The sequence below is a fragment of the Drosophila miranda genome, chromosome 2, assembly GCF_003369915.1.
Source record: "Drosophila miranda strain MSH22 chromosome 2, D.miranda_PacBio2.1, whole genome shotgun sequence".
Lineage (NCBI taxonomy): Eukaryota > Metazoa > Arthropoda > Insecta > Diptera > Drosophilidae > Drosophila > Drosophila miranda.
In genome coordinates, this window is record NC_046675.1 from 2760671 (window position 1) to 2784445 (window position 23775).

At 47.7% G+C, this 23775-nt stretch overlaps 7 protein-coding genes across 8 annotated transcripts; 1 reads left to right on the plus strand and 6 right to left on the minus strand.

Annotated features, from left to right (window-relative positions):
• Nucleotides 1-150: 150 nt before the first annotated feature.
• On the minus strand, nt 151-1687 carry LOC108154774 (ras-related protein Rab-8A). Its single transcript, XM_017285159.2, has 4 exons — nt 1296-1687; nt 894-1186; nt 723-836; nt 151-664 (listed from the first exon to the last, which is right to left on the minus strand). The coding sequence occupies exons 1-4, from the start codon at nt 1417-1419 to the stop codon at nt 554-556; spliced, it is 642 nt and encodes a 213-aa protein (XP_017140648.1). The 5' UTR covers nt 1420-1687; the 3' UTR covers nt 151-553.
• Nucleotides 1688-1833: 146 nt separating this feature from the next.
• Nucleotides 1834-3525, minus strand: LOC108154771 (E3 ubiquitin-protein transferase MAEA). Its single transcript, XM_017285155.2, has one exon. The coding sequence runs from the start codon at nt 3431-3433 to the stop codon at nt 2252-2254; it is 1182 nt and encodes a 393-aa protein (XP_017140644.1). The 5' UTR covers nt 3434-3525; the 3' UTR covers nt 1834-2251.
• A 440-nt stretch (nt 3526-3965) lies between these two features.
• LOC108154766 (endothelin-converting enzyme 2) lies at nt 3966-6082 on the minus strand. The gene has a single exon (XM_017285149.2). The coding sequence runs from the start codon at nt 6052-6054 to the stop codon at nt 4015-4017; it is 2040 nt and encodes a 679-aa protein (XP_017140638.1). The 5' UTR covers nt 6055-6082; the 3' UTR covers nt 3966-4014.
• Nucleotides 6083-6505: 423 nt separating this feature from the next.
• On the minus strand, nt 6506-8771 carry LOC108154765 (neprilysin-1). Its single transcript, XM_017285148.2, has one exon. It carries the CDS (start codon nt 8645-8647, stop codon nt 6578-6580), a length of 2070 nt encoding a protein of 689 aa, XP_017140637.1. The 5' UTR covers nt 8648-8771; the 3' UTR covers nt 6506-6577.
• Nucleotides 8772-9881: 1110 nt separating this feature from the next.
• On the plus strand, nt 9882-11099 carry LOC108156693 (40S ribosomal protein S3). Its single transcript, XM_017288336.2, has 2 exons — nt 9882-9991; nt 10278-11099. Exons 1-2 carry the CDS (start codon nt 9956-9958, stop codon nt 10980-10982), a joined length of 741 nt encoding a protein of 246 aa, XP_017143825.1. The 5' UTR covers nt 9882-9955; the 3' UTR covers nt 10983-11099.
• LOC108156691 (zinc carboxypeptidase) lies at nt 10997-15018 on the minus strand. The gene has a single exon (XM_017288335.2). The coding sequence runs from the start codon at nt 14962-14964 to the stop codon at nt 13660-13662; it is 1305 nt and encodes a 434-aa protein (XP_017143824.1). The 5' UTR covers nt 14965-15018; the 3' UTR covers nt 10997-13659.
• An 857-nt stretch (nt 15019-15875) lies between these two features.
• On the minus strand, nt 15876-23019 carry LOC108157807 (retinal-specific phospholipid-transporting ATPase ABCA4-like). Of its 2 annotated transcripts, XM_017290001.2 has the most exons (8): nt 22454-23007; nt 21881-22385; nt 19145-21830; nt 18832-19071; nt 17186-17480; nt 16493-17128; nt 16362-16427; nt 15876-16310 (listed from the first exon to the last, which is right to left on the minus strand). In XM_017290001.2, the coding sequence occupies exons 1-8, from the start codon at nt 22672-22674 to the stop codon at nt 16109-16111; spliced, it is 4851 nt and encodes a 1616-aa protein (XP_017145490.2). In that variant the 5' UTR covers nt 22675-23007; the 3' UTR covers nt 15876-16108. The 2 variants fall into 2 exon arrangements, with proteins under 2 accessions (XP_017145490.2, XP_033245657.1); XM_033389766.1 differs by lacking the exons at nt 15876-16310; nt 16362-16427; nt 16493-17128 and having other exon boundaries at nt 17282-17390; nt 17461-17480; nt 22454-23019.
• Between the last annotated feature and the right edge of the window lie 756 nt (nt 23020-23775).

The window sequence follows — 23775 nt, forward strand, 5'->3', positions numbered from 1 at the left end:
AAATTGTTTGGAAAGTCAATCCATTAGCATACGGAATAATCATTAAAGATTTGCCTATTCTGTAATGGATTTTCCATGGACAAATTGACAAGTAAGTGCTTACCTAAAAATAGAATGAAACAATCAATGGATCGGCAGCAAGAACAAGTGTTTCGTTTCTTACGAGTATAAATGTATTTTTAGCATTAGATTATAATTATTGGAATCGAGACAATATGCATGTTTAATCGACCGAGCTATGGTAGTTGCAGGAATATGCTAAAATATTTATGCTAGGTTTTTGGACTATACTATCTGTACCCTTAAAATGCACAATCTGTATGATCCATACATATATCGAATGTAATCTGGCACAGGCATCCTCTGCCTCCCATCGACCCTATTGTTTGCATTTAAAATGTTCATCTCGCGCTTTGGTTTCTTGTAATTTCTTGGCATTGGGTATGCACGAACTTCGGCTACAATGCAGCTTCAACAGCTTTGGACAACTTTTTTCTCAGGTTTTCGGTATTCGGTTTGCGGTTGCAATCGCATCTCGTGTATCATCTATCATCTAGCAGGTGCAGCGATTCTCGCCGGACAGACTGCCGAGGCTGAAGGTGCCGAGGCCATTCGATCCAGGGGATTTCTTGTCTTTGTTCTCCTCGTTGTCAAAATTGTCGCCCTATAGATACGCAATTTGTCAAATAAATCTCCACAGATAAATGCACTTTAATGCCTACCCTTCGCTCTCGTTGCTCACGTATTTTGCGGGCCAGCGACAGAAACGCATCCTCAATGTTGATGTTCGATTTGCACGAGACCTCAAAGAAGGGCATGTCAAAGTTCTCGGCAATCTGTTGGATATATGTATGTGTTAAAGTATCGCAATAATATCCTCAAGTGGTACCCACCTTTTCACCCCTGTCCTTGTCGACCATCCTTTGTGTGGTGGAGCATTCGCATTTGTTGCCCGCCAGCACCTTTACCACATCGGGCGAGGCATTCTCCTGGATGTTGCGCAACCAGTAGGACAAATTGTTGTAGCTCTCCAGATTGGTTACATCGTACATGAGTAGTATGCCCATGGCGCCCCGATAGTACGCCGTCGTCAATGTACGGAAACGCTCCTGCCCGGCCGTGTCCCAGATTTGTAGTTTTATGGGCACCCCATCGAGATTAATCAGTTTCTGCTTAAAGTCTATGCCTGAAAATAGAGCGGTGGGCGGACGGGTGGGAGGAGATGAAACAGATAAAAGATGTAACATATACGCCGAGGGGGATGCAGATGCAGTTGCAGTTGCAGATGCACTCACCAATGGTGGAGATGTATGTGTCGTAGTATTTCTCATCGCAGTATCTGTGCACAATGCAGGTCTTGCCTACATTCGAGTCCCCTAGCACCAATATCTTATATGTGGCCACAAAGTCCAGTGCCATGCTGCCAGTATAAACAATTTTGTTGGCGGCAATATTTAATACTACTACTATTTATTGGGTAGGTTTTCCTTCAGTTACAGATGTGCGCCCTGCTTCTGTAGTTGTTTTTGTTGGCGGTGGTGGGGTTTTTCGTAGAGGTGGTGGAAGTAGTGGTGGTGCTTTGGCTCTCCGGGCGGGGGGGGTTTATGTATCTGTTTGTTTGCTAAACGCAGCTGTTTCGCCTACAACTGCAACGGCGTCATGGATATTTACTGTAAATTTTACAGTTTCCTCCTGCGCTCAGCTGAACTTGTCAGAGAGTGAGAGAGAGAGAGGCACGCCACGGAGAGAAAGAGAACAGTTCGCGCGAAACAATCGAAATGCAATATTTTTGTAATTGACAACTGCACCGCTCTTTTGAATGTCTTATTTATCGTGTAATTTAATTTGTATTTGATTTATTTTACGTTTATTATATATATATATAGATGTATGCATAATTTTTCCACTTTGAGGAATCAAATAACGTTGTTCGCGTGTGATTCAGCCTCTGCCGACTGATGCGCTGCGCCGCGGAGGAAATCAATACGCCCGCGACGGCGCAGCAGCAGGCAGCCGTCGCAGCAGCGATTGACATCAATCGAAATCGAAATTCAAATGCGCAGTTCGCGGCGAGGGGGGCTCTGCATTTGCGTTACTTATTAATACCATATATAGGTGTACAGTACATAATAATCATAGATATGGGAGTTACATATTCAAAAATAGAGTCATTCATTGCTTAACTTAATGCTGAGGGTTAAGGTTTAACTTTAGGTTTAGGTTTACGGTAAAGTCCAGCTTACATCGGTACTTACATCACAAAGACCTTCTCGATTTTGGGATTCGAAAACTTGGTATTGGTCACTGGACAGGTGACAGTGCCATCGTCTTTGGTTATGTCGGTCAAGGCCATCTGGCCAAAGATCTGGCCATTGGGCAACATCATCGGCTGATTGTGCTCGTTCAAGGGCATGCCAGTCACCCGGCAGATGAGGCGGCTCTGAACACAGTGCGAGTATGGCAACTTGAGGGCGATGCCATTGAGATCATCCTGGCAGACGGGGCAATTGAGATTGCGGCAGGTCTGGGTGTAGCAATGGGGCGTCTTCAATGCGGAGAGGCCAGCCTGGACTGCTGCCGAAAACACGGAAGTGCTGGACAGCTGGAACAGCCGGTAGTTCTCGTGGCGAAAGTCCAGCACCAGCTTCTGCCAGCGCTTCGGGTCCATGTACTTCTTGTAGTGCTCCATCTCGGTGTCGGCCGGATAGGCCAGCAGTGACATCACATGGCAGATCTCGTTCAACTGGGTCTTCTCGTATGCGGGAAAGTAGCGGCGCGAGTGCTTCACCGCCTCGAAGCGCTGGTTGTGACGCACCAGCTCAATGAACTCCTGCACCCGCAGGCTGAAATCTATGGTCGAGTTGATTTTGCGTAGCTTCGATTTGTTGTCGATGCACCAGAGCACGCATTTGGTGGTGCTGTGGTTGGCCAGGTCGTCCTCGACCTCGCGCGAGTTCTGGAATATGTCCAGATTGGTCAGATGGCGTACATCGGAACGGGCGGCCAGTTCCTCGGCCGTCTCATAGTAGCCCATGCGCAACAGATGCTCGATGACCAGGCGGTCCAGGCGTATGCGCTTCCACTGGTCAACAGAGCCCTGCCACAGCTCGCCAGTGCCCGTGTTCGGTGGCATGATACCCTTGAGATGCTCCAGCTTGCGTTTGCATATTTGTGTGACGCTCAGCTCGTCGTTGATGCTCTCCTCGGCCTTGCGCTTGAGCACCTGCAGCTTCTGGGCCACATTTCCCATCAGCTTGGTCACATCCGCCAGTATGGGCGGATCGGCGTTCAAGGCCTTGTCCACCTGGCGCGATACGTTCATTACCTGGTCCACCTCACGGTCGATTATCTTCTGGGCCGACCGGAAGCGCTTGTTCAGTATCTCGTATGGCACTTTCAGAGTGGCGTGCTCCAACGCCTTGATTTCCGACATTTTTCTTTTGTTGTTCCGCAGAAAATGGAATATTTTCAATTGAGACGCAATTGCGTTTGCCTTTGACTTTACTTTGTTTTGCTTTTGTGGTGCCACATGGTTGCCAGACCTGCTCATATCTGCAGCGCCGCCTAGCGTCTTTTTGTTGCAATTTTACATTTTTAGCCAGTGTGGTAGCTCTTTTTGGCGACCTTTTACTCCATGTCCATGTAAAATCAAATGGATACCCCCTAATCATGGATATTCGAATCCTAGGAATAACTGGAGCCTTTGGGAGCCAGTCCGCGGTTATCATTAGTCGCACCGAAGTTAGCTCGGAGGCCTGTCCAAGTGGATGCTGCTCTTGTTTCCCAGCCATTCTGTTGGATCAGCTGGATTGTGCCCGTTGGAGCCCTGAGGGTGGTTGGGGTACATTTCAACCTTGGAGCCTTACGGCGGCACTTTTGCAGACCGAGGACCACCTTCTAGAAGGGCCAGCTGTACGGCATCTCCTTGGAGTAGTTAGGAGCCCGAATGGAATTCGAATGGAACATTGTCTGAATGAAATATATTTTTATAAACAGATTAAACAATTAAATTTCTTAGTAGATGGAACACTTGTACTCCGGATCCATGGGCGCCGACTGAGAGCAGTTGAAGACCCACGAGAACTCCTGGAAATTGGATAGCGAGCCAATCACTCGATACATGCCAGGTGCATGGCTGTCTGTCTGAGCCACGGTCTTCTTGAACAGCGTCTGGACATCATCGCACCACAGCTGGGCAAAGCCCACGAAGAACAGCTGGCGATTGTTCAGGTCCAGCCCCTCCATGGTTTCCTGCTGTCGCTTCTCCTCCGACTGCTGCCCCAGCCATCGCTCGTAGGCGGCATAGGCGAGTTTCACTCCGGCATTGTCCGCTATGTTCTCCGACTGCTGCGTGCTCTCCGGCAGCTTAACTCCGCCGTATCTGTAGGCATGGTACTGGGCCTGGAAGCACTTGCGCCGCTCTTCGAACTCGTAGCGAGACTTGAGGTCCCACCAGGGCGCTAGATTGCCGCCAGCATCGTAGTTGCGGCCCTCAACATCGAAGCCATGGATCATCTCGTGGGCTAGCAGGTAGCCCAGCGTGGCATACTTCAGGGCCTGCGGATATTGGTCGCCCCAGAAGTAGCGCGGCTGCAACAGCGCCACCGGAATGGTGATGTTGTTCTCCAGGATGTTGTAGGCGGGCGTGAAGCTCAGCAGATCGGTGTCCTCCAGCGTGCTGGGCGCCTGCTTAATTCTTTCCGTGCTGCGCTTGGCCTGGGCTATGTTCAGCTGCTGCACATTGGACACGTAGTTGAGGCGATCGATGGCCACCGCTCCGTACAGCTCCTCGAAGTTCTCGCTGTCATAGGAGTTTATGTGCAGCTGCATGCTGTCCAGCTTCTCGATGGCCAGCTGGCGCGTGGCATTGGTGATCCAATCGTGCTTGTCCCCCGCCAACTGCTGCCGGAATACGCTCCGGATCTGGTCCCACACGCTGTGCACCTCCGCCTCGCCCTTGGCGCTGCGGTAGCGGGCATAAACCGCGTGGTCTGTGAGCTTGCCAAAGTACTTCTTGGTCTTCTCAACGCACCACTTGGGTAGAGTACTGGGCGTGGCATCCACCAGGTAATCCTGCATCAGCTGCCACAGCACATACGTCGCCAGCAGGGAGGGTGGCGTGGACTTGACGATGCTCAGGGCATTGTCCAGATACGGCTCATCGTAGATGTACAGCGTTTCCGGCACATTATCCGGTCCCAGGACGAGGGCAAAGAACTCGGTGAAGTTCATATGGTCGCCATACTTCTCCTCCAGCTCGGCCAGCGTGTACAGGGAGAGATTATCCTCGATGGACTCCGAGCTGGAACTGGAGCCGCTCGACATCAAACGGGTCTCCAGTGCATGGAGCTGTTCGGCGGTCTGCTTGGCATGGTGCGCACTGAGGCCAAAGTACCGCTGCAGGTCCTTGGAGGAGCTGGCCTCCTCCAGCAGGTTGAGGATTCCCGAGCTGGAGAGCTTCTCGTAGTCGGGCGGACCGAGATACACGCGGCTCACCGTCTTGTTCTGGATGTCGCGCATTATGTCCACGGCCAGGACGATCTGGCGGCCGTACTTGTGCTGGATCTGTCCCACAGTCTGCCACCAGGTGAAGTTCGAGGCGTTCCAGCGGTCGCCAGCCAAGGCTGGAATCTCGCCGTACTCCCGGTAGACGTTCTCCAGCGCCAGCTTGTAGTGGACGTCGTCGCGATGCACCAGGCCGCAGGAGAGATAGAATCGCTGCAGCTTCTGCTCCAGCTCCGTCTTCAGCTCGTTCGAGCGCAGCAGGCTCTGCAGCCGACGATCGAATCCCTTGGAGATCAGCTTGAACGTGTCGGTGGTGATGTCGTTCAGCAGCTGGGCTGGATTCTGGCGGTGCCAATTGCCGCACGCATGGCTATAGAAGTCGTCGCAGGGCGCTATATCTGGTTTCAGCATCGCCTTGATGTCGGCCACCTTCGAGTGGCGGATGATGCTCTTGGCATAGTCCGAGGTCAGGTCATCCGCTGGCAGTGCCAGCGCAGCAGACACCACCATGAGGCTACCCCAGAGTGGCAACAAAACCCGTCTCAACATGATCTCTCGCTTGGTTCAACTGATTTTCAAATGGTATTTCAATCGCTGATTCGTCGAGGGCCACAGCCAGCCGCTTATCAGCGAGAGATTTGTGTATACAGATGTTCAGAGCAGAGCCAGCCCCAGAGCTCTGGGGTAGGTCAATCTCTTATCGCTCCAGAAGCTCCTACAGATAGTAGCTCTTATACGAGTCTTATAATTCGAATCTTCTCAGTGTGCAACTTGACCTAGGAAGTATATTAGCAGAGGCCACCCTACTACTATATTTGTAACTTCGAAATCTATTTTCTTTTGATGGATGTCATCATCTATATACTGGCCATTGTCTACTCTACTATACACTGCTCAAGCTGGACATAATCGGGATCTGGGTGAGCCAGAGCTTCGGCAGAGACTGCTCGAAACTCGTATCTGCCGCTATGATTCAGATGGGAATGAAATGCACACGCTGTTCGGAAGCGGAACTACTTGTTTAATGAGTATACCTTCGTATATAGGAACTATTAGGAACTAAATCATTAAATCAGTACACCTTGCATCTGAGGGGGGGATTCATTCTGGTGGTGTTCCCGCACTGAAAGGCCTCGGCAAAGGATTGGGTGTTGCCCATCATGGCGCGCACACGCGCCTCTGACGGTGCATGGACACTGGTCATGACATGGGCATGGCGCCTCTCGGGCAGCACATCCGAACACATGGTCTGAGTTAGGCTGAGGAAGAAGAGCTGCAGCGGCGTCTGCGGCATATGGGGCAGGGCTTCCGTTCCCGCATCCACAGTCTTGGAGTGATCCAGCAGCCACTTTTGGTAGGCGGCCAAGGCGATGCGGATGCCCACATTGTCGGCAATGTTCTCGCCCTGCGTCTCCCTCCTTGGCAGCTTTTGGTTGCCGAAGCGCAGCTCGCTAAACTGATCCACCAGACACTGTTTGAGCAGCTTGAAGTTCGTCTTGGCATCGCTGGACCATGAGTCGCGTAGATTTCCCTTTCCATCGAACAACAGGTTCGAGTCGTCGAAGGCGTGCGCTATCTCGTGGGCGAGGTCAAAGCCCAGAGTGCCGTATTTGAGGGCCGCTGGGTAGACATCGTCCCAGAAGTAGCGATGCTGCATATGACTGGCCGGAAAGACCACCATATTGGCCTCCCTGACATAGCAGGGCGAATCGATCGTGTCGTCGTAGAAGATGGGCTTCGACTGCGGCCTCTGCAGATCCTCGCGAAGGTTGAGGGCACGCACCTCCAACAGACGCTCAATGTTGCCATAGTAGTCGGCCGAGCTGATGATCAAGGAGCCGTAGTGCTCCTCGAAGTCCACAGATTCCTCGCCAGATATCTGGAAGGACATGAGCTTGAGTTTTTCAACCATCCCATTGCGCGTCTGCTCGTCCAGCCACTCCAGATCAGGGCCATTCAGCATCGCCTCAAAGGTGTCCTTCAGCTCCTGAAATAGCTGCCGCAGGATGACGGGAATGTGGGGACTCTGCTGCTCCAGGGAGTGATAGACCATGTGATCCACCACAGCAGGAAATAGATCTGTGGTCCGTACCGCACAGTAGTCCTCCTGCTGCTGCTGTTGCTTCTCGGGCTCCAATTCCACCACAAAGTCCTCTACCAGGCTCGAGAGCATATAGTTCGCCAGAACGCGTTTGGGTGTGCTCGACAGAATCTTGTTCAACTGCCACAGGTAGCCGGGCACGTACTCGTAGACGGGCAGCTGGTAGTCATGGTCCAGCCAGGTGCTCACAAATCTGGTGAAGTTCAGGGACGGTCCGTAGGTCTCCGTCAGACTGCTGATCACTGTCAGGCGTTGTCTCAATCGCGGATCCCCAACCATCTTCCGGTCGATGCCACTGCGCCCCAGCTCCGAGTCCAGGGTGCCGATCTCAATGGCCGTCTTCTGGGCACGCTCTGGCGAGACACCAAGTAGCTGCTGCAGCCTCCACTTTAGGCGCACCTTCTTGACCAGTTTCATTGATTCCTCATCTTTGATGACCACCAGGTCATCCCTTTGGCCCAGGGACAAGCGATTGATCTGGCTGTTGGCAATATCGGGGCCGACACTCACGCCTAGGAACGTGATCTTCCCGTAGCGTCGCAGCAGCGTGGCCATCATATCAATGGCATCGAACTTGGACTCGTCCCAGGTGCTGCCCTCCACGGCCGGCATGCCTCCAAATTCCCTCAGAATGTGGAGCAAGTGGCTGCGCTGGTTCATCCTCAGTGCCGTGGTGTTCAGGCACGACTCGTAGAAGTACTTCACCCGCGTCTCCATGGGCCGGTCCGTGCTCATCTTGGGCTCGTTCAGCAGCTGTCGCACTCGCCGCAGATAGCCATCACGGAGTGCCTGCCCGATGCTTTTGTCCGTCTCCCGAGAGGCTGCATTTATGGAGGGATACTTCCCGCAGGCATAGCCATAGAAGTCATCGCAGGGACTCACACTCGGATCAATGAAGGAGCGCATATCCGCTGACTTGGCGTGCCGCATGATCTCATGGCCCAGGGGTGTCGTTAGCTCCTTATAAACGCCCCCCTGGACATCCAAGCGCCCCAGGGCGATAAAGATTAGGCAGGAGAGAGCTTGAGGAATGGCTCCCATGTTAGGTTGTGTGTTGCACGAGATTTGTTTCTCGACTGATCTCAAAATTTTGGCTGTGAATTGGCTGGGGCTTATCGGTTGATGGCCTCTCTGTCTCTCTCATCACACTATCTCTCTTCCGCTATTTCTTTGCAGGTGCCTTGCCCCTGGTTCGCCTCTGCCCATTTGCATGCGCTTCATTCCGACCTTTCTGTGCCTCTTTTTGGGAAGAGAGAACCTATGGAAGACTAAACTTAGCGTCTAATTTCTCAACAATATTATAGCCCGGCATTAAATTCAAAAGCATACATATGTGGGCAAAAATGAAATGGATGACCGCCAAATATTTTCTGCAGGTAAAATCTTGATAAATCGCGGTCCATCGGGGACATTTTTTTTGTTGCTTCAGAATCTGAGACGGAGGTTGTCGTACCCCGATATTTTACTGACATATAATTGAATTAATTAATTGTTTAAACAAAATAAATTTGATCTGAAGAAACCGTTTTTTATACTTTTCGGTATATATTGACATTGAGGTATATTGCATTATAATGGTATATTTAATCAGCTTTTTTTTTCAATATTTCAGTATTTTAATAAAAGGCTAATATAAAAAAATACCAAAATTAGCTCAGACAATCCACTGCCAGTTCTTAAACGAAAAGTTCTCGTAGGTAAATGTAATCAAAACCATGTGGGCAGAGCTGAGAGTGTTAATTAGCCAACATTATTCAACAGAATATCAAAATTGATCAATAGGAACGATTACTGGCTTACTGATTACATTCTATGCTTGATATTTTTCGTTAAAAGCTTTTTTTTTCAGAAAAAATGTAATAAAAGTGAGCAGTTAAAGCTAGCATATCTCGTAGAAAATTTATTTATCAATCCGATTAGAATAGTAGTAATAATAATAATAATAATAATAATAATAATAATAATAATATGGTCTCCAATCCTTGGCGCACACCGATTAACCCATTGTAGGCCAAGGTTGTATTTAAATATTCCACCGAAAACAACGCAAATTGAATAATTTAAGCGCAGTTCAGGTGAAAGATATCCTGGGTGCTTGTTGAGTTCAGAGGAAAGATTGCATGGATATACTAGAAGAAATTACAATCAGTAACCATTTACCGCAAGCTGTTGAGCTGTTTGAATAGAGGAGGCGTCAGTGGGCTAAGGTCGATTTTTCATCGGTATATTTGCGGTATATTTTGAAAATGAGACGGTATATTTCGGTATATTTCTGAGGGTTGATAGTTTAACGATAAATTCTGCTCTTCTTTCTTTTCTGCTTACCACGTTTCCGTGCGAGTTGTCAAAATGAATGCCAGCCTCCCAATTTCGAAGAAACGCAAGGTAATTTAGCGCAAATCGCATTGGAAAATGCAGAGGAAAGTGCAACGCGCCCGGCTGTATGATGTTTTCGTAAAGTTGTGTGAAAAATCTGCGCCGAACGTCGGAAAGTGAAGTGCATTCGTAGATAACCTCAAACCGCTGGCTGGCCTGGCGTCTGCAATTTGTTGGAGGCAGCGTGGAGCACCTCCCGTGTCAATTGAAGAACAACAACAGTTAGAGCAGGGAGCGGCTGCAGTGGATTATGGTGTAGAATCATTGCTAATAATTGGTGTTTACATCATTTTAGTTCGTCTCCGACGGTATCTTCAAGGCTGAGCTAAACGAGTTCCTGACTCGCGAGCTCGCCGAGGATGGTTACTCCGGTGTGGAGGTGCGTGTGACCCCTTCCCGCACTGAGATCATCATCATGGCCACCAAGACCCAGCAGGTGTTGGGCGAGAAGGGACGCCGCATCCGCGAGCTGACCGCTATGGTCCAGAAGCGTTTCAACTTCGAGACCGGCCGCATCGAGCTGTACGCCGAGAAGGTCGCAACCCGTGGTCTGTGCGCCATCGCCCAGGCTGAGTCGCTGCGTTACAAGCTGACCGGAGGACTGGCCGTCCGTCGCGCCTGCTACGGTGTGCTGCGTTTCATCATGGAGTCGGGAGCCAAGGGCTGTGAGGTTGTCGTGTCCGGCAAGCTGCGTGGTCAACGTGCAAAGTCGATGAAGTTCGTCGATGGCCTGATGATCCACTCTGGTGATCCGTGCAACGACTACGTCGAGACCGCCACACGTCACGTGCTGCTGCGCCAGGGAGTGCTCGGCATCAAGGTCAAGATCATGTTGCCCTATGATCCCAAGAACAAGATTGGCCCCAAGAAGCCACTGCCCGACAACGTGTCTGTGGTGGAGCCCAAGGAGGAGAAGATCTACGAGACCCCCGAGACGGAGTACAAGATCCCGCCACCCAGCAAGCCCCTGGACGATCTGTCCGAGGCGAAAGTTTTGTAAACTTAGTTTTACTGTTCATCAAATGAGCGACTAATCCGAGTCGCCCGTAAATACAACAAACAAAACAAACTAGAAACACACAAAGCCCTATAAATTCAATAAACCATCAGAAGATAATTTAACTTTAACCGAGAAGAAGCAGCCGTCGGATCGAGTCTCCTTTTTGTGCAGTGCAGTGTAGAAAGCGAGGGTTGCCCCAAAAAGTTTCGACTGTCCAAAGTCTCGAGTGTGTGCCTTTGCGCGTCTCTTTTGCCAGTAAACCAGTTTTGAATATACCTTTATTTGTAATTCTCTTTATTTTTGTCGAGTTTTTTGTTGTTAAATTACTTGCGATTCTCGCTGTCTGTCTTTATTTCCATTTCTTATGAAGCGGAAATCAGCGATTAAAACTGCTCACATTTTGTTCATTTTTTCGAGAAAGAGCCTGCCTGATTTATGAGGTTGTCCTTCGGTTAGCGTGTAGCCGGGACTCTGTGTCCGGTGTCCCACTGTCCGCTTGTCCGCTGTCCGCTGATAACCTGGCTCGCTTATGGGCCTCTTATTTATCATGTTGATATGTTTATTTCCAAGCACTATGGCACTGTGACACGGCCCGGCCCCAAAGGCACAGGGACCAGGGCAATGGCAGCGGCAGCGTGAAAATCAACAATCGTTCAATTTATCAACATTTCCGAGATTATAGCGAGAGCGCGAGAGAAAGAGATTCATGTTGGGGGCTTTTACATCGTGCCTGTTTGAAACAAACTGAAATCGCAGCTGCAGCACACGATCCTCGCCCGATGACAAATGGCCACATGCAACACCCGGATTATAGCGGAGGAGGAGGAGGAGGCGGAGGAGTAGCTGGTGCTGTTGCTGTTACTGTTGCTGGCGAAGGAAGACTAGGGAGAGGCGACTGTGGGCCATGTCTTGGCGGCATCACGCATCAAGTTGCGATTTGCGCAATAAATCTAAATTAGCTAACTCAAAAGCGGTTGGTTCCTGGTTTCCAGCACTATTACAAGCACCCCTCCTGCACTCTCTCTGCGGCTGCTCTTCCACCACTGCCACTTGGCCAATCAATTAGGGTCCACATCAAGGCAGAAGAAGCAAATTTTCCAAAACGATCCGCGGGACTGTGAGAAATTTGTGTGCTGCTATTGGAATTTCCATTGTTGCTGGTATTTGTTGCTGGTGGATTTCAACGCTCGCATAAATCATGCCAGAACCTTTTTAAACACGACTTTGAACGTATGATTTCAACACAAATTTGTAAATAAATTAGATCGTGATTATGGCCAACATCAATATCTATCTCCGCCAAACATTGCGGCAGGCATCGTCATCTCCGCGGCCTCAGCCACGGCGGCGGGAGCAACATTATTAACCGGCCAATGTCTGACATGTGTGTGGCTGCCATAGCTCTCCTCTCCATAAAGACAGACAGCAATAAGACTAACTATATATTATAATGGCATAAGCCACTACAACAAAAAGCAGAAACGAAAAAGAATACAAAAAAGGCCCCGACAATTGCCGTCAACAAGTCTGCTATGTCGGCAGCACCAGTAACGTGTTACTAGTCGCATGTTGCAGTTGTCTCTCAGTGTGTGTGTGTGTGTGTGTGCAACATGCATATTGTCTGTCGCGGGGCTGCACAGGTTCATAACTTGCCTGTCGGCTGCCAGAGTTCTGGTGCTGGAAAATCTCTTGCAGCTAGGACGCACTATTTATACACTTTTTTGCTAACCGAAAGATACTCTACGAATATGGGACATGGGATCAAAGACTATCAAAGTTCAGGCTGATTCAAACTTCCAGGAAATCTCCAGATCACAGCCTGGATTAAGTCTGTGTCAAAATACTTGTCCTTCCTCCTACTTTTGCTTTACACATGGCATCATAAGCTGTCCTCGTATTATCTTTTATTTTTCAAGAAATTCCCTCGAAGTAGACTTAATAAATTCTTCGAATTTGAACATTATCTTTGAAAACAGATTTGTCTTTAAGGTATAAACACTCCCATCAAATATATTAATCATTATTTTAACTATCTGTCAATAGAATGTTTAGAATTACATACATATGTACATATGTATATCTCTCGCACTCATCATCTTAAGCAATCTCTATCCAACTTATTTGAAAGAACTAAACAAACTAATGAGATACTTGAATGGACTTCCCTTTAAGTACAATCAACTGTTCGCGTTTCCCACGCCAAACACAATTCTATAGACACATTTATTGCCTTATCCTGTTCTTGATAAATATCATACTAGAAGATCTAACCTTCAGCCGCACCACAAGCCGCATCCATCTTTGAATGGATAGGCCCCATCCAGGGACCACATGGCCGTGGCAAGTGTACAATACAATAACAATGGCATCGTAACTGTAATAGTTGCAAGTTGCAACTACGAGTATTTTGTATTTCTATAAGGCATAAGGCATAAGGCATACGGCTTTGCTCTGCTCGTTCGAGTCTCTGGCTATATTTGCTTTGATTTACCAACATTATTATGAGGTTTTGTGTCATGATTTTGCCATCATTATTTAGCATTAAGAAACGCTGGCTGGCGCGTAATGTGTTTTTCATGTGAACTGCCAGGCCAGACGACATTTATCATCATCATCAGATGCGATGCTGCTGCTGCCTGCCTGCTGCTGATGCTTGGAGTGGGATCTGTAGTGGCTCTCACTGGTAATAGCCACGTTTGCCAGCCTCCTCCACGATCGTTTGCAGTGCGGCAAAGGCTTCGCTGGCCGTGGACTCAATCTCACCAGCGGACAAAATGAACAGATCCTCGCTGTCCGGTGGTCCGCGCAGCTCGTACGTGAAGGTAATGGGCACCTTTAGATGACCATGAACCCAGTCCTTGGATCCGCCGCTAGAGGGATATATGGTCTCGTAGATGCTGCCACTCCTGTAGATTCGTCCACTCTGCTTCTTGATCTGTTGGGCTGCCAGTTGTCCGATCTCCTTCAGATCTTGATAGTTCTCCACTCGCTCTGGCGTGTGGCCATAGGGGAACATGATCAGCTGGGAGTAGCTGTGCAGGGAAATGAAGGTCCTTATCCGCTCCGACTGGATGCGATTCTCTAGGAACTGAACGATGCGCTGCGTCTCCACCTCGCTGCCCGCCGACGGTCCGGAGTAGTCGTAGCGACAGGGATCGCCACTGGCCCCCGTCGCGTTCCAGTGAAACGGAAAGTTTCTGTTCAGATCCACACCCCGGCATATTCCGAACAGAGAGCGGTTCTTGCGCCACATGCGATCGCCCTTAAACGTGTAGCGATAGCCATCTGGATTCACTGTGGGAAAGATCACCCAGTTCTGGGAGCGGGCCAGCGTCTGCACAGCTGCATCCTTGGAGTTCAGAAGCTGTTCGATGAAATACGTGGCCGTGGCCGGGGCGATCCATTCGCGCGCATGGATCCCGCTCTCCACAAAGACGCTGGTAAGATTCTCCCCTCCAAAGGCAATCCTCACACCTCTGATGGGGAGTCCCTGGGTGCTAGCCCCCAGATCCACCAGGGTGACCACCTCTGGCCGCTGCTGGGCCAGAAACTCGAGCCAGGCGTAGATGCTGTCCAGTTGGAAGTAGCGTTTCCAGTCGAACTGATCTGGCGGAGTGCCCTCGGGTGCCACCTCGCGGTAGTTGGCATCGATCAGAGCCTGGAAATTGTGGTTCAGGATGCGGTGGCTCACGTTGTAGCTCTGTAACAGGTCATCGAAGTCGGCCGCCTTGTGCGAGGTCACCATGATCGTCAGTTTCTGTCCCGGCACTCGGGCATGGCCCATGAACGAGCACGAATCGCTTGCCAGCTCCAACGCCTGGAAAAGTTGCACGTGATCGGCACTCGCCAGCTCTACTTGATAAATGCGCGTGTGGTCGTACCGGGCCTGTGCTTGCGATTGGGGCTGTGCAGGGACACCAAGCTGACCAAAGGTCAGCACCAGCCACAGTAGCAGCACCAACAACCGAGTGATCCACAACATCTTCACTCGCGTACAGTCAAATCCAGTCTAATCTTTTGCTTTTGTCGAACAACTGAAAGTGGAATATGCTAAGCGGAATACATACTGATAAGCAATGATTAGTGAAGGCAGAGTGTTCTTCTAGATACCGTATAATGGGACTAAAATCGAAGACATACGTACGAACCTTGTAAAGGCTAAGGACTGATGATAGAAATTGATTGATTAAAGTTACTGCCCAATATGCCCAATTTCAGTGAACAGTTCGAGGAGTAGCATGGAGATTATTGTCTCATCCACAGAACATCTTCCCTGGCTGAGATAAGCTGCGATTAAGAGCTTTTCAGCTTTTGTAAAGCTCTTCTCTTCTATCCAACCGATCGCTTATATTTCGTACGAGTATGTATCGTATGTATTACTATTGTGTCTATCATCCCCAAACAATTACAAATAACGAAAGAAATTGTGTAACGTTCGATTTCGTGTTTATTAAGGACAACCCCAACTTGCAACTTAATGCAAGTTTGGGTATTTATTGACTTTGACTTCCATTCCATTGCGCTCTTCTTCATGCGCGGCGGTTCCTATATTAGTCCGAATCTTTACTTACGAGTAAAAGCACGTAGGAAACAGCCGGAAGGACGCCATAGATTGTGTCAGATTGTATAGTATAAGTACATATAGATGTATTCCAGATCAGCATCAATAGCCGAGTGTATATAGCCATGTCCATCTGTTTGTCCCGTATACCTACATAGGTATACATATTTTATAATATATTGCATACAATACTATTAGATAGAATTGGGTATAATTGGGAAAAGGTTCGCCCGAGGCCTTGTTTCGGTTGTGGTGTTACTGAAATTTTCACAGAAAGGAGATGTATCAAATCAAGTATTTAGCCACTTCAGAAAATATCTAACAACATTTGTATAGTAAACAGAATTAATTTTTTTTTTTTTCGCCAGTTGTTACCTAAGGTCTCTAGCCTACAATAGATATCGTATACTATCAATTTGGTCATAAGGTTTGAGTCAAAAAACAAAACGAATCACTTCGCCTATCATTAGAGGGATACATATTTGATGTTAATTGATCGAGCAGTCGTCACTATACATTGTTACAGTTGGGATAGTCCGATTTCGGAGAATCCATAATGGTGGCACTACTCTGCCTGCCTGCTTTGATTCTTCTTCTTCGACTTTTTCTTGACAATGTCCAGAAATACATCTTCCAGCGACGGCTGCGCCAGAGAATAGTCCGCCACCTTCCAGCTGCTCTGATTCTTCTCAATGTATAAAAATACTCTCGACCATCGCAGTTTGTCAGTGGGTATGTGGTAAGTGAGCCTGCCACCGAACTCCTCCCTGAAAGAGCCACCATTAGGGGTATGTTTGGCTGGTCCGAATACAACTTACTCTAGCCATGAATTGGGATAGTCTAAATTCATTTGATTCTTTATCGTCTTAAGAGTGTGGGCCATGCTGTGTGGGTGGATTTAAGGGTTCAATTTATACGGCCGTTGGAGACTCTTTAAATTCCTACTCACCTTTCCGGACTCGTCTCCACAACTAACTTGAGCACCAGAACCTGGGCTAATTTATTCTTGATGCGCTGCTGCGATCCCAGGCAATGAATTTTCCCATCCACCATAATAGCCAATTGAGTGCAGAGGGCCTCCACCTCCTCCATGCTATGGGAGCTAAGCAACACTGCCTTCCCGCTGTCACGCAGTGAGGAGAGGACATTCCACACATGCCGCCGGGACGCTGGATCGACTCCAGAGCTGGGCTCGTCCAGACAAATGAGCGATGAGCCCTCACCGGCCACCGCTGCGTTTAACTTTCGCTTCGTGCCGCCACTGTAGTCCTTGACCTTGTTGTCCAGGTGCTTGAAAAAGCCATAGTCGGAGGCCAGCTTTTCAGATGCTTCTGTGACGAGATTCCGGGGTGTGCCGCGCAGCAAAAGGAATATCCTGAGTGTTTGACGGCCAGTGCAGAAGTCGAAGAGCGTGTCGTGCTGGGGGCAGTAGCCGATCTGTTTCCTCGCAGCTGTGGGACTCCATTTGAGGCTGTAGCCTCTGACATGAATACTCCCCATCGTCGAGGATATCTCGCCTACAATCATCTTAAAGGTAGTCGTTTTACCGGCCCCGTTGGCACCCAGCAGACCAAAGCACTCGCCCCTGCAGTGAATTTGAGGTTTAGTTATTACTATGGCTGCTGTTTAGTCCGCTACTCACGGTTTGACAGTGAAGGATATTCCCCTCACGGCAGACACGCAACAGAATCTTTTTGAGACACGTTTCAGGACCAGAGCATGTTTCTTGCGATCCTCGGTCGACATTTTACTTATCCTTTCGGCCGCAGCAGCCACATCTTCATCGTCGCTTGCTGGCTTTTTTTTTAAACACAACCAAAACAAAATATATTTCAGGCCATACCACACTGTGGTAATGTAATTGGCGAAAAACAGCATCAGCAAGTAGATAATACCAGAAATAAGCAGATACTTCACCTCCACCCAATCCAGGATATCTGTGAGAGAAATTTAACATAAGGCCGTTTTCGGCAAAAAGTCCAACGAGCACATTCAAATTAAAGTTTATAAAATCACTATTCCAAAAACATTTGTCTCGATACTATTTTCTAAAAATATTGAATCTCTAATTTAACCAATTGACATATAATTTGATTAACTTTGATCTCAAAACCTATGCAAATAAGCAAATCTTCACTTTTCCGGTATTTTTGGTTATTATTTCGGTACTTTTTGGTATTATTTCGGTATTTTTATAGTCATGTTTTCCTTGACTACCTATAGGAAAACTTATTCTCGTTAAAAGTTGTTCCTAGAAGTTTGCTCAATATCGGTTAATGGTATATTTTAAACCTTTATTAAGCCAAGATATTTCTGTCCCGTGCGAAATGTCGCGTGCGATATAAGGTGCGACAGAGGCTTAAACTAAATTTAAAAAGAAGCTAAAAATCATTTCTGCGTAAAATTATAGCCACTTTAAAGGGACATCAATGCACAACATTTATCGGAAATTCGCATCAATATATTGACTCAATTTTCGCTTAAATCTAAGTTTGAATTGATCGACGTGAAAGCCACTCATATTTCAGTCCCGCGCAAATACGTTGTTCTTTATTTCACAAATCCCGAAAATGAACCGTTCCCCAAAATCGACCTTTGCATTCATTATCAATATTTGTAATCAAGTGCTATTTTATAGGATTTTTAGATCCCTCTAACTTTGACCTTTTTTACCACTTGCAAGGCTTACGACTGCCCACATGGTCATTTCCATGATGTCGCACGGCACATTTGTACGCATTTAAAGAGAAAAAATAGTCAAAATATTGTGAAAAGGATTTTTAATTTCACAATATGCATAACTTAAAACTCTTAAATAGCCCAGTAATGGTGCCAAGGATGATTTTGGGGAAAATATTCGTTTTCCAGATAATTGAAAAAAAAGCCAGGCATTCGCAGGGGACAAAAATATAAGTGTGTGTTCGCGGTCAACGGTACAAAAGCCGATTTCAGCGAAACCTAAGAAAATATTTCAATGTGAATAATTTGTTGTCCCTTAATGTACCCAAAAATGATTATTGATATTTTTTTTAAGTCTAATGTTAAGGATATTTGCACGGAACGAAAATTTCTGGGGTGAATAAAAGATACGTCGATATTAGGAAATTTTTCTGGGATTTCTTTTAGATAGTTTCATATGCATCATTATGACATGATATGTCAATATGTTAAACAAGTTAAGTTTCAATCAAGTTCGAAAATAAGATCGGTAATACATCTCTCCATATGTAACTGGAAATGTGCTATGTGATATGTGAGTGCGCTCAAAGTGTGTGTCTTGATACTTACCGAAGCAATTGCAATAGTAATTTATAGGTGTTAGGCCGGGAGTACAATTCAACCTGAGCTCATCTAAGTTTTCAACTGGGATGAAATCAGCATGGCACCGCATAAACCTTTCAAAGCCGTTTGCGACCGCAAATGTGCCAGTAAACACAGGGTAAGGGTAAAATACGTATATAATCCACCGAAACTCCGTTTCGTCTACTCTGTGATACACCATTACCATGAGGATGGCAAACAACCCACCTACGCAAAGGAGAAACGGATTTGGGGCTTAATTTAAAATGCTTCTCTGAAGACTGAAGTTTTAAAATCCTACCGATCAGAATGTGGATCGTGGAAATTATGACCACAGCAGTGCCAGCATTTCTGAAAAGGCATGCTATTATATAGGTAAAGGGTAGACTCGCCACTCCTATGATCATCAAAATCAATAGCATGTCCCCGGGATGGCACGACTCGTGCACCGCCACTAGCAGTGCCAGCGAAAACACAAAGTAGAGAACCAAGTCCGGGATGTAGTGGGTAAGCCAGTAGGTCACCATGTTTACGCCGGACATCTGTTGCTGCATCCGTATCTGCGTTACCTTCTCCTGCACCACCAAGATGGCGAATATCGCCAGGACAATGGACAGATATATTGAAACAGAAATGGTCAGTGGGATAGTCAATTGTGTATCACTCTCTCCATATTCCCCCCATTGGTAGGGGGCATTGGTTACCTCTATACTCGCCTCGTGACCCACCACTGCTTTGGCCATGGCGTTGAACGCGAGGTTGAGCGAAAGTGGAGCACTATGCAGGAAGGGATCATTTCTACTCCAGACGATCATCTCTTGGTCGACGGTGACTGCCGCTATAAGGCTGCGCTTTATTTCGTACATCCTTTCGGGCGTTTCTTGCCCCGGGCCGATATAGTCGCCTACATTCTGGCTTATTCTTTCGACGGTGCAGTGTTGCTGGGCTAACTCTTGGTAGGCATTGGATATATCCCGCATAGGGCGAGCGTCCGATTTCGGTTGCAATAATATTAAGACGTCATCGCTTTTGTAATCAGCCAGTGTTAGCGGTAGCCTCTTCATATAGGAGCTTGATTGCCCTCGAATAATAGTTAGAAGGTAGATGACTAGAGGCAGCAGCAGGATAACCAGAAGCATCCATTTCTTATCATAAATGTATAAGATCTTCTTCAAAAGCATGGCCTCCCACTGGCCTAGGCAGCACAGGCAACAATTGTCACGACGTCTCTGTGCCTGCCTCTGCCTCTGCTCATCCAATCCGCCTCCGCTGGTGCGACCGCCACCGCCACTCCCAAGATCTTCCGCACCGTGCGACATAAATATTTCTGCAAGACTGGCGGAGCTAAGACCGAATCCCACAACATCCAGCTGCTCCTTCTGTTGCTCCAAGTCGTTGAAGAGTGACCCAAAGGATCTCAAAAAGCGGTGAGGTAACCGATAGGACACGTCGGATCCAATGTTACTCTGTAGACGCGTGTGGGGGACGTGCTCGGCTATCAGCTGGGTCAATCTGGGCACATCGCACCGTGGGCCCTTCTCGCAGGTGAGCAGATGGCTCGTTTCGTACTGTTTCTTGAGGGACGCCAATGTGCCCAGGCAACGGAGCCGGCCATCGCTTATGATGGCAATGCGGTCAGCCAATACTTCGCCCTCGTCCATTTGATGGGTGGTGAGCAGAATAGTGCGCCCCTGCTTCTCGTCCAGCAACAGCTTCCATAGTTCGAGCCGCGAGCTGGGATCCAGACCCGAACTGGGCTCGTCGCAGAACACAACCTTGACATTGCCGCACAGGGCGCAGGCCAACGCAAGCCGACGCTGGGTACCGCCAGACAGACTCCGGGCCGAGCTGTTGGCCTTTTCCTGTAGGCTAAGCTTCTGCAAGTACTTGTCCACCTCCTGCTTGACCGCTGCTCCCTTTAGACCTCTGAGCCGGCTGTAGAATCGCAGGTGGCTGGCTGCACTTAAGCCACCAAAAAATATGCTCTTCTGCGGACAAATACTCAAGGATCGACGGGCCAGGAGCCGTTCGGTTTGTATGTCGTAGCCATTGATAATCGCTGTGCCGGAGCTGGGTTGAATAGTCCCCGTCAACATTTGTATGGTAGTCGTCTTGCCAGCGCCATTGTGTCCCAGGAGCACCATGATCTCGTTCTCAAACAAATCGAATGTGAGGCGAGTGACCACCTGTCGCTTGCCAAAGCTTTTACTGAGACTTTTGATTTGAACACCAGATATTTGGCCCTTGGCGTTGGCATTCACGAGCTTGGAGTTCCCTCGTTGGACAGGATACCAGACCGGGAGGGATAAAACACGTCGCATGTACTTGGCCGGACACCAAAACCGTTTGGTGCACGGGAAAGACCACGGCTGTGGCGTGCCAAACTCACCCGGCCTCACCTGCTCTATGTATAGACAGATGAGGATCGAGATCAAGCTAACCAGCAGCATGATTAACAGTATCGCACCCACGCTTATGCTGTCATTGAGCCATGACGTCTTGAACAGATTGCTCCACTGCAAACCCAGACCTGCTTCCTCCCATATGACAATTCGATCCAAGCCCATCCCCATGGCCGAGCATACAAAAATGCTGCACACGATGCTCGCCAGTGTCCCCGTGGTGTCTTTGTCCGCGATTATTGTGGGCACAGAGCTGGCAATAAGCAGAAGGGGGGCAATGATGCCAACCCAAATGCTGCGAGAGCAGAAGGAGCTAACGAGGAAGCCAAAGCATATGAAAGAGTGGCTGCACACAAGCATAAAAAAGAGAAAGACGGACCAGCCGGTGTGAGCTAGAAGGGGCATGCCTTGAAAGGGCCAAATTCTTCTGATGTCGATTAGCGTCCAAATACTCGCAACGAACAGCGATATTATGATTGTAATTATCATGGATTTGACATACCAGGCCAGCCATTGCAGAGAGTTGCTTACGTCGAAGATGCTTAACATTTCCTTCAGCTGAAGCTCTTTTTCCTCGACAATGTCCTGCCAAATGAAACGCTTAAAGAACTGCTTAAAGAATTACTTAGTCTTACCTTAACATCTAATACGAACGGGACTGCAAAGACACACAATAAAATTAAAGGAAGAAAATCGCCATAAATAAGTTCAACATTTGTATATAGTTGTTCGAGTTTCGGTCGAATCACAGCTTGGGTGGAGTTCTTTTTCTGCAGATACTGTATGCTGATTTCCCTCTGAATAAGTAGAAACCCACTTTCCTGGTATTCGTGTTTGTCGTTGTGTAGCGATATCAGGCGATTCGTCTTGAAGTGTTTTTCTTTGGTAATGGGAAACCGCAGGGCAAATCGAAACCTATGCGGCAATTCGGATATATCGGACCATTCATCGGGAAACTCTATGCCGCACACCCCTTCGCTCGGAGCATCTCTTCTAAGCACTGCCTCCAAGGTCTTGGCATCGACATAGCCCCCAACAAACATCGTAATGCTGCCGTCATATTCAGGAAAGGATACTCCGTTAATAAGCGACTCAAGAATTTTGTTCTGCGGCGAGTATAATACGAAAACTTGACCGTTTCTGTTGCAACAATTGAATACAATAGTAAATAATATTTTTGTTTAGTTATAATTAGTGGTTCGACTTACTGTATTAGTGTTTGCTGCTCATGCTCATGCTTAATGCTGTATTCATTTTCAGCTTGCCATATTAGGAAAGCAAACACCAGCGGAATTACAAAAGCAAATATTATTAAAAGAGCCAACTGCCCTTTGCGTCCAAAGAGCATACATAGATTCTTCCACAATATCAATAGAAACTTCTTTGTGAAGGACAAGACCTCCGGCTCTTCGTTTGCCGTATTTTCCATATATTCTCTGAAAATAGTCCCAACCGGAACTACTGGACAGCTGAAACACTAAGTACTTGATCGGTTGTTTTTATATATCTCTATAGCAGTGAAAATAAGACAATAAACATCAAGCTGTTCCAATTTTAGTATATGTTCTGCCGAATCACGAATCACGAGCAACAAGTTGAATCAGAATTAAAAACCAAGAGTTGAAGTTGTCGTATTTGTCCGTTTTATTTACAAATTATTCTCCGAGCAGTCATACAAAACTGCAATCTGTTTGAAACTTGGGCAGAAATAAACAGAATTTAGAGCTACGGTAGCGGATACTAACATATGATCACATTGTTGTACATACGAGTATTCTGAGTTATGGATTGAATTCGAATGTTACCTGAATATTGTCTTTCATTACTTTGATAAGGTTCGCACGGCAATGCTTTCAGCTCAGCTCAGCTCAGCTCAGATCTATTCTATTCAGGTCTGTCTCCTCTCCACCACTCGGTGTGTGCTCCTCTGATCTTCCCACCTCTTCTTCTCTCCCCGACTCAGACCCACTACAATCGATGTCAACGATTTATGAGCACCTTTCATAACACTTCATTAGTTACATTTTTGGTAGAATTTATAGCGCAATTGCAATCGGAAAACGTTTAACGAGCTTGTTCTGGGCATTCGCTGATGGCTGGCAAGAGAGTGGGGGATCCGCATTTGGTCAGAGCAATCGGTGGCAACAAGTGCGCGATGCGATGGCGCAACATGAGTCCAGTAGTGCCGCGTTGCGTCTTCGTTTCCTCGTGTGTCTGCCTGTGGCAGCAACAGAAATACTATGCTACCAACACGAGAACCAATTAACGTCGATTTCCCCCCCAACCAACCCACCAACCCCCCTTATGAAATGGCTTGAAATATTTGGCGCTGCTAATAGAGCTTAAATGGTAATGTGGTTCAAGGTTTTATACGAGTCTATCTAGAGTCAGTGGAGATCTTCTTCGAGGCGTTGCACTCGTACTTTCTATGTCTATGTACTATGTACTGTAAGTCCAGAACCGGCCGCAGAGCATAGATAGAGGCTTCTGTTCAGCAGGGCACATACGTAGTGTTGCTATGAGAACACTT